The 9,543-nt window shown below is 36.4% G+C and overlaps 1 protein-coding gene across 1 annotated transcript; it reads right to left on the bottom strand.

Annotated features, from left to right (window-relative positions):
- Positions 1-2,141: 2,141 nt before the first annotated feature.
- On the bottom strand, positions 2,142-5,583 carry LOC107749544 (extracellular calcium-sensing receptor-like). The gene is made up of 6 exons (XM_016564729.1): positions 5,363-5,583; positions 4,827-5,112; positions 3,916-4,734; positions 3,516-3,737; positions 3,242-3,365; positions 2,142-3,058 (listed from the first exon to the last, which is right to left on the bottom strand). The coding sequence occupies exons 1-6, from the start codon at positions 5,581-5,583 to the stop codon at positions 2,142-2,144; spliced, it is 2,589 nt and encodes an 862-aa protein (XP_016420215.1).
- Between the last annotated feature and the right edge of the window lie 3,960 nt (positions 5,584-9,543).

The following is a 9,543-nucleotide window of genomic DNA, read 5'->3' as shown; positions in this document are numbered from 1 at the left end:
ATCCGGCCCTCTTGATAGTTCATGTTATTGTTGCCAAATTGGTTTGGAACAGTTGTTGAATAAACAACTAAACTGAACTATTATGCTTGTCTATCTGCTTGACTGACAGTTTTATTGATCACTGAGAGAGCGTTGACTTGTTATGATGTTGGTTCAATATAAAAATGATAAAAAAAAAAAAATAGCTTAGATGTAGTGAACTTTGCCAAGTTGCTGCAGCTTAGCTTACTACATTTCCCAGGGCTGTAGCTTTAGTGTAGTGAAGCTTAAAGGGATAGTTCACCCAAAAATGAAAATTTGATGTTTATCTCCTTACCCCCAGGGCATATATCGTTTTTTACCTCTGATTCACGCAATTTCCGAACTGTACTGAGCGGCGGTGCGTCCTCCTGAGCGCGTTCTTAACAGCAGGCGCATGAGGCGTCTTCTCTCCTATCTCTCAAGTGGACCATTGACACTCCTAATTGAGATTGTAGATAGTGTCAATGGTCCATTTGAGAGATAGGTGGCGGTAATGCACTTAAAAGTCTGCGATCTGCCGTAAAACAAGAAGAAGAAGAAGACGCGTCACACGCCGGCTGAAGAAGACGCGAACGCGCTCAGGACAGGTCGGACATTGCAGTGCATCAGAGGTAAAAAAAATATATATATAAATACTGTTCAGTTTCTTGCACAGACCGATCGTTTTGTGTCTTTACACATCAATGTATCGTCACGAGCCGCAGGGTTAAATTTGGTTTTGTCTGTGTATGTTTTTTTTTTACTCTCAAAGCCGTGATTCCCATTCACCTCCATTATAAGACTGACAGACTGCAACGGTCTGTGTTAAAAATCGTTTGTGTTCTACTGAAGAAACAAAGTCACCTACTATCTTTAAAACTATCGCTTTAATTTAATGAAGAGTAACTGTTAGCTTAGCTCACTACATTTTAAGTAGCTTGCCCAACACTGCCAACTGGCGAATAATTAAATGTTATTTTATGTGTTTTTGAACAATATTAATATAAGGTGAGATCTGTTTATTTTTATATTGGGATTTAAAAGGAATTCTGTTATGTATGAATTTTTGGGTGTTACCATTTGTGCTGAAGAGTAGAGCCTGTGGTTAAGTCCAGGATGAGCCAAAGCTATACTCTCCATACTGCTTTGCTTAAATATAGTAAAACCACATGTTGATGCAGTGATAGTCTCTTTTTGAATGTGATTCAGGCTCTTAGCTAGCAAACTAACATAGCTATAAAAGAGAAGAGTTAATGTTATTAAATTAAATTGTTTTAATCAATACAGCTATGTTTCAGCAACTTAAAATTATAAAGTGGAGTTTAATTGTATTTTAGGAAATATTCTTTTAGTGAACTTATGAAGTTTACAGTACTGACGATTATTGGATTTTTGTTGACAGCTACTTTGACTATGGGACAGGCCACATTCCCCTGTTTCCTTACAATTTCAACAGTATCCTTTTCAAAAATAATAATAACAACAATAATAATAATAATAGTCGCTTCCTGAGAATGACCCAGTAACATTCATTACATTTCCAGTGTTGTCACATTATCTGTCTTTAGAGAATAGAGTGTTTATTCCTCCCCTGATGAAGAGGCAGATATGATATGAACTGTGTGGTTGAAGTGAGAAAAAATAAATAAATGTGTAGTTGTTATTGCAGTGTTCAATGAGTGAAAGAGGATGGATGTTTACATGTTTAACTTACATGCTTTTTCTTTTTAATTATGACACATGGGATTTTTATGCTCAGGGGACATAAAACAGTCCTCTTTCATTTCATCACAGTATAGAATAAGCACTGACAGAGAAAAGAGAGGATGAGGTCTTACAACTAAAAGGTTGGAAAGAATTTGACCTTTGCTCCAAATATTAATGCTGTCTCAATCACGTTTTATGTGAATGCTGGGGATTCATATTCTTTCAAATTTGCAGGACAAAACTATTTTTATTTATTTATTTGTGTTTATTTATTTATTTATTTATCCATTCATCTATTTATGTTGATGCAGTTATAAAAGTACAAAAAGCAATCTCAAAACAGTTTATTGAGGGGGTCAGTTGGAAATCAAGAAAAAAAATACTGTAATATAAACAGTGAAAATTATTCATTTTCGGTTGAGTCAATTAGCATTTCAATATTTTCTTTCTGAGTTGGATTTGGACATCAAATATCTCTTTGTATTTTTCTCAGGTTTAAGCAGAATAATGTAACACTTTGGAGTGAAGATACACAGCAACAGGCCATAACTGGAGGCAAGAATGGCAAAAATCTCCACAGCCACTGTGTACTTTCCTGGTGAACTGACGTACGCTGGCACAAACGCAATCCACACAGCACAGAAAATTAGCATGCTGAAAGTAATAAATTTAGCCTCATTGAAATTATCTGGGAGCTTTCGAGCAAAGAAGGCCAGCATGAAGCAGACAGCTGCAAGCAAGCCAATGTATCCCAGCACCAGGGAGAAGGCCAGCGGAGAGCCCACATCACATAAAAGAATAATCCGCGCAGTTTCACGAGTCATGAGATTACGTGGGACAGGAGGTGCCACACTCAGCCATGTGCAGCAAATCACCACTTGCACAGCTGTGCACAAGAAGATAATGCCACGCTGTTGTAGAGGGCCGAACCATTTCATTACATTACTGCCAGGTAGAGTGGCTCTGAAAGCCATGAGTACAACCATAGTCTTCCCCAGGATGCAAGACAGACAGAGAGAGAATGCAATGCCAAATGCAGTGTGGCGAAGCCCGCAAGACCAGGATGTGGGCTGCCCAATAAAAGCTAGTGCACACAGAAAACAAAGCCACAGTGAACTAAGAATTAGGAAACTGAGCTCGGAGTTGTTAGCTCTGACTAAGGGTGTGTGCCGTTTAAGGGTAAATATCAAAGCAACTGCGAGTGTGAAACAGGATCCCAGCAGAGCCACAGCCAGTAAAGTGATGCCCATAGTATCGCTGTAGGAAAGGAAATCCACCAGCTTGGGGACACAGGTGTCTCGTCTAGTATTGGACCAGAACTCAGGCAGGCACTTTTCACACTCTAAGGCATCTGAAATAAAGCATAAGATTATATATATATTTTTTGTTAAGAACACAAAAGCTGTCCTCCACTATAAAGATGTATTGTGCACAGTAGCAAAACAGATTTTAAACTTATCTAAATCAATCCTTCAAAATTAGAATTTTGTTATACACATAAACATCAGCAGGACAGAGGTGATTTAGGACACACCTGTCTGATTGTTAACCTCCCCAGCTGCACAGACAATGCAGTCAAAGCAGCAGAGAGGAAAGTTTGGCCTGGTGGCCTTTCTAGTGCCTGGAGGACAGCTGTTGCTGCAGACAGACATAGGGACCTGCAATTCAGAGAGAAGACCAACTACAGAGATATACATCATAAATTTATGTGCAAACACAAGAGCTACAGGGAGAAAATAGATACAAATATCCACATTGAATACCGAAACCTCTCACAGATAAATAATGATATTATACTGGAGCAGTACTTGTTTCTGGTTTCCATTCCAGATTATGTTTTTCTCTTCAATCACTAGTTTGGGTTGCATCGTTTCATCAAATCTTCCCACAGTGGCATACCACACCTCCCCGTTGCCACTGAGCTGCCAGTTAATGAGATCATACATGGCCACAGGATCTCCATTGGCATCAAACTTAGTCTCCTCACCAAAGTCATTAGTAAAGTGGACATGCTTTAAATAATTCAGGAGCTTCATGTGTATGAGTGATTGGATGAGACACAGAAAGTGAAAAGGAGAAAAATAAAAATAAAACATTATATGGGAACAGTGGTAACATTTATTTTATTATCTAATCTAGAGAACATTGATTTTAAGTCACAAAGCTTACAGATATAAAGGTGAAATGAAGGGATAAACTGAATTTTACCTGCCATGGCTGTACGCTGCTGGTGTTGGGGCACAATCCCCCAGGGAAAGGCCCTTTGCCTGGTTCACAGCGAAGCATTGAATCCAGAGCATGAGCAATGGCGTACACTGCCTTATAAACATTATAGGAGATTCTGAGCTGAGATACATCTGAGTAGATGTTACCTGTTTTGGCCAGTATTTCCGAGCCATTACAGGGGGGTCTATAAGAGGAGCCCTTATTGCTTGTACCTAGAGAACACTTAAACATCTCCTCCCAGAACTGCATAACAAATGGGTCCTGTGGATATTTGGAGGGATGTAGCCGTTGCAGGAAAGGCTCCAGGCCAGGGATATCAGCCCTGCGGATGGCATAGCCCATAGAGCCCTGCAGGATGGAATGAAATTCAGGAGTGGAGAGGACAGCTGCTGTTATCCAGGCCTCGCTGGCCAACCATTGAATATCAGTGAGATTTTGGCGAAGGGCCTCCAAGAAGAGAGCTCTTGCATCTTGCTCTAAAGCAAAAACCAGCACCACACTTGTTCCTGATTCACGGATCCTCTGTACAATCCTGGAAATCTCTGTTTGCTCATGGTTTTTTGGGATAATTTCATAAAAAGCAATACATGCACCTAGTTTGGTCACCTCATCATTAAAAATTTGAGCACCACCACGGCCATAAGCATCATCCCCTGCGAATGTGCCTACCCAGCTCCAACCAAAGTGTCGCACCAGTTGTGCAAGAGCATCCACTTGGAAAAAGTCGCTAGGCATAGTCCTTAGAAATGCAGGAAACTCTAATTTATTACTGAGACACGCACAGCTGGAGAAATAGCTTACCTAGGGAGAGGGAAAGAGAGGAGAGAGCATAGCGTATGTGACTCAAAAACATGAATGCACCTCCACAGGTGCATTACAAATTCACAACTCACCTGTGGAACATGAAAAACACCCAGAAACCGTGCAGCCACTAGGGATAATGTCGATCCTCCATCTCCAATGACAACAGGCACCCTGCCTCGGCACTCTGAAATGCCTGTGCCTTCTTTATTCCCATTCATCAGGGCCAAGGCTGTGCGGAGGGCATGGAAATGGGTACTGCATGAATCATAAATCGTATAACCCATAGTTAAGTTGGCTAGTAGTTGTCTATCTCTGTTGATCTCCTCTATGGCAAAAATCATGGTCTGCATCCATCTAAATGTTCGGAAATTAAACCTTTTCGGGACAAAGTAAATGAAATAATCACAAAATATATTTGTTTTAATGTTCAAAACATTTCTGCAGAAAATGGTTAGGGTTAGGTACTGTTCAAAGTGCTTAGCAATGCATTTAACTAAGAGAGAGAATGACAGTCTAAAATTTCATTAAGAAGCAGAAGCAAAAAAAAACACCATAACATTTCAAAGTTTCAATCATAAACGCAGCATTTTAATATTTTGTGATACGACTCTATTGACATACTGACCCTGAGCACTGCGTTGGATGTGGCTCGGCAGTAAAAGATGAGGGAAATTCCAGTACAGTGTCGTGCAGAGAGAAGAGGGCACCGATCATGATGTCTCCTTCTTTGATCAGCACAGGCAGATCTGAGGTGCTGCGGATGAGTCGACAGTTCTGAAGGAGCTGTGAAGAGATCAAAGTGTTGAGCAACAATGTCAAACACACATACACACTCTGAAATGCCATCCTTTCTCTGTAGACTTCACTGCTTGAACCAAACTATACACCACTTTAAAACTTCATTGTACACACGGACGGATTTCCAAAATGATATGATGCCAGCATTTACAGATGAATGAACACACATTATAGCTCACTCTTGCTAACAGTGCGCACAAGAATCACCTAAGCCCACCTTTATACTGAACTCTGAATCAACCGCAGATAAACTTACATTAACCATACACATTCCCTGAGGGAATTACTCAATGGAAAGAAAAGCTCTATCAGAACAATAGACTCATTATTTTTGCACAGTCCTTCATATATAAATACACACAAATACACACACTTAACCAGAATAGAAACAATATGAAAGAAATGTTCATTATTATTATTATTATTTTCCCTGCAAGATTATGTGGCTAGTAAACTAATTAATTAATCTCATAAATCTGTTATTGCTTTGGAATGAAAAAGACCAAATTACAGATTAGGCACAGTAATAGCACAACATGATACATGTTACAAAACATAATAATTGTCACAATAACTGCCACAAGCTATGTTTAAATACATACACACAGAGGGAACTGGGGTATTCTAAATTATAGCTCCAGGCTATAGTTTTCATTGTCTTCACATTAATATTACCAGGAGACTGCTACTGTTGTACGCTAAGAGCACCCATGATGAGCTCTCACAGTATTCTTAGTGTTAGATTACAGCACAGTAAGAGGTTATTGTAAAATGCTATAGGATCGAATTTTTGAGGGTTTTGTAAAAGCATCATTTTATATATTATCCAATTAATTTTAATATTTAAAATGATATATATTACGAAATCTTATATTCGTTTTTTGATTACATTTATACTGGCTTTATACAGACAGCAGTGGTGTTGAATGAATTTGAATCACATTAAAACATTGCATTAGTCTACATAACAACAAATAAAAATGCAATATTGCACTGCAGATGTTTGCAATTGAGTTGCTCCACCCATTTCAATAGAAAATGAGATTTCTTGCTGAAAACTTGCTAATAAAGATACATAAAATTATATGATAAAGCTAGGCTTGTTGAATATTAGATCCCTTCCAACAAAAGCAATTTTTGTAAATGACATGATCACAGATCATAACCCACACATCCTCTGTTTGACTGGCTGATTACATTACTTTTTTTTTATTTTAATGACGTTTTTTATTGGTTTTCTTTATACATAACATACTAGTACAAAAAAAGCAACAATAAATGATTAAATGTATTGTGTACAACAATAAATAAAATTAATAAAAATAATAAATTAATAAATAAAAATGACATAAAAATAATAAAATAATAAAAAAAATATAAAATTAAATAAGAATATAATCATAAGAATAATAATGGTGATAACTAAATAATAAATAAACAAACAACAAAGATAACACTATAATGCACAACAGGGTAGGCAAGTCACAATTTAAACATGGATCTAGTATCAGTTATCCTTTGAAGCAACAATCTGAATAAAATTCTCCCACATGTCAACATCTCTATGATTTCCATTCAGTTTAGCTAACATTTTTCCATATGACACATTCTCAAACATAAATTCAATCCACATTTTAATTGTAGGACATTGAATATCTTTCCAAAATCTAAGTGTTAGACATACTGCTGTGACTACACCCACCGTAATTAGAGATGACTTGTTGTTTTTAATCTGAGGAATCTCAGATTTATCTCCTAACAGACATATCCTGGGTGAGAGTGGGATGTCAAATCCCAAACATCTTCCTAGATATTTCAACACAACTTTCCAAAAAGGTTGAATCTTTGAACATTGCCAAAGAGCACGACTGTATGTACGTTGAATGTATGCATGTTCTTCTTTACATTTCCAGCATTTATTATCCTTCATACAACCCATTCTAAAAAGTGGAACTGGTGTGTAATAATAGCTATTTAATACCTTCTATTGGATAAATTTACCAGTAACACTTTATTTTAAGGATCAACTTTTAGCTATTAATTAGTTGCTTATTAGCATGCATATTACTAGCATATTGGCTGTTTATTAGTACTTATATAGCACATATAAATACCTTATTCTGCATGACCGTATTTTACATCCCTTAATCCACCCCATACCTAAACTTAACAACTAATTTACTAACTATTAATAAGCAGCAAACTAGGAGTTTGTTCAGGAAAAACTCTTAGTTAATTGTGAATATGTGTTCCCTATTCTAAAGTGTTGCCAATTTACCTCTTGCTTCCTTTATATACATTCCACTGTAGGACAAAATTCTGTTCCAAGTATCTTTCTCTATGTCACTATAAATGCCTTTCTGCCAAATCAGTCTCAGATTTTCACAGTTATTGTCATCAATCCTTAAACAAAGTTGATAAAATTTAGATGCTTTTTGAAGGTGTCTTGGTAATTCATAGAGATTTTCTAAAACATTTTTGCTTTGTTCCATGGGAACCTTTGCCTCTAAGCAGTGTCTAATTTGTAAATATTTCTAAAAATGGTCCTGGATATCTAACTGATTTTTTTTTCTTTAAAATTATTATAAGACAAAAGCTTACCATTACTAAATAAATCCTTTAAAATACATATTCTGATTCTGAACCACTGTCCCCAAAACAAGGGCTTTTTCTCTACTTTAACATGAGGGTCATTCCATACTGAGAAGTAATATTGACACCTGTGAGAAATCTGACAGTTTTTGTGGGCAATTTTCCAAACCTCTTTAGAGAGAAGCAATATTGGGTTGGTCATATGATGTTGCAAGTCCCCTCTGGGTTTTGTGAAAAAGCCTCTATTGGCCGAAAAGGGGAAGTAAGTTGTTGTTCTATTAATACCCAATCTAAATCTAAATCCTCATTCCCCCAGTGTCTAGCGAGCTTAGACATTTCAAATGCTATTTTATAGAGCTACATTAGGCAATGCTAAACCTCTCTTATCTCTAGGCATATATCATTTATTACCCCTAATTCTTTTACCTTCACATTAAAAAAATCTCTTGTTATGCAATATTATCACCTAATATTGGTATCAATCTTTTTGTCAGCTTGTTTTCTTTCAATTAGGACTGTTTTTTTTTTTTTTTTGGAACTGATTCATCATAGGCCTCATTAATCTAAGTTTATGTACCTCAGTTTTTGAGTGATAAAAGCGTTATTTTTGCATAATTTTATCAGTATTAAATAAAATATGAAAAAAAAAATCACTGTTTATCACACTAGCATGCTCTAATGTTTAACCAAGGAATTTGTTTTGAAAACCTTTTATTTTGCACAAAAGTTCAAAATAAACACACACTCCATAAAGCCCCTATTTTACAAATAATAATACAGTCAGGCAGGGGCATACACAGACATTTTGAGGGGCAGGGGCTCAAGTGGAAAAAAGGGCACTTATCATATTTATTAAAAAAAATAATTCTAAACAAAACGTTACATATATTAGGGGTGTGCGATATTGACAAAAAATAGCTATATCTCAATATTTTCTGGGATTTTATTGATAACGATAATTAGACAATATTTTGCTGAGTGTGTTATTGTGCTGGTATCTTAAGGACTGCTGTGGACAGCTGACTCAGCTACAGTTTTTTATATTTTGCATATTCTGTGTGGTGATCAGTTCACAGCAGTGATATAAATTAATCTTTTCCAATCAGTTTAAATTGATTTTTACGTTTTATGGCCATTTTTACCTTTATAAAGCCCTTGCCTAAAAGAAAGTGTGCAACATCTTTTCAGTCAAATTCTTAAATTGAATCAGTCAATTAGAATAATAAGTAATTTGGGCTGTTACCAGGCAAATGAAATCAGTATTGACAAAATTAATCTCTGCAATGCAGAGAAAACACAGAAGCTGCATTAGAAGGGGCATTTAGATGCATTTACACACTGTTTAATGCAGGACTTTAATGTTTTAACCTGCAGTTACAAATGCATTAATACTGTTTTGATATTTTAAACATAAAA

Source organism: Sinocyclocheilus rhinocerous, unplaced genomic scaffold (genome assembly GCF_001515625.1).
Source record: "Sinocyclocheilus rhinocerous isolate Xijiao unplaced genomic scaffold, SAMN03320098_v1.1 scaffold2869, whole genome shotgun sequence".
NCBI classification, from domain to species: Eukaryota; Metazoa; Chordata; class Actinopteri; order Cypriniformes; family Cyprinidae; genus Sinocyclocheilus; species Sinocyclocheilus rhinocerous.
The sequence above is the reverse complement of the archived record's forward strand: the minus strand, read 5'-3'. Positions and strand labels throughout refer to the sequence as shown.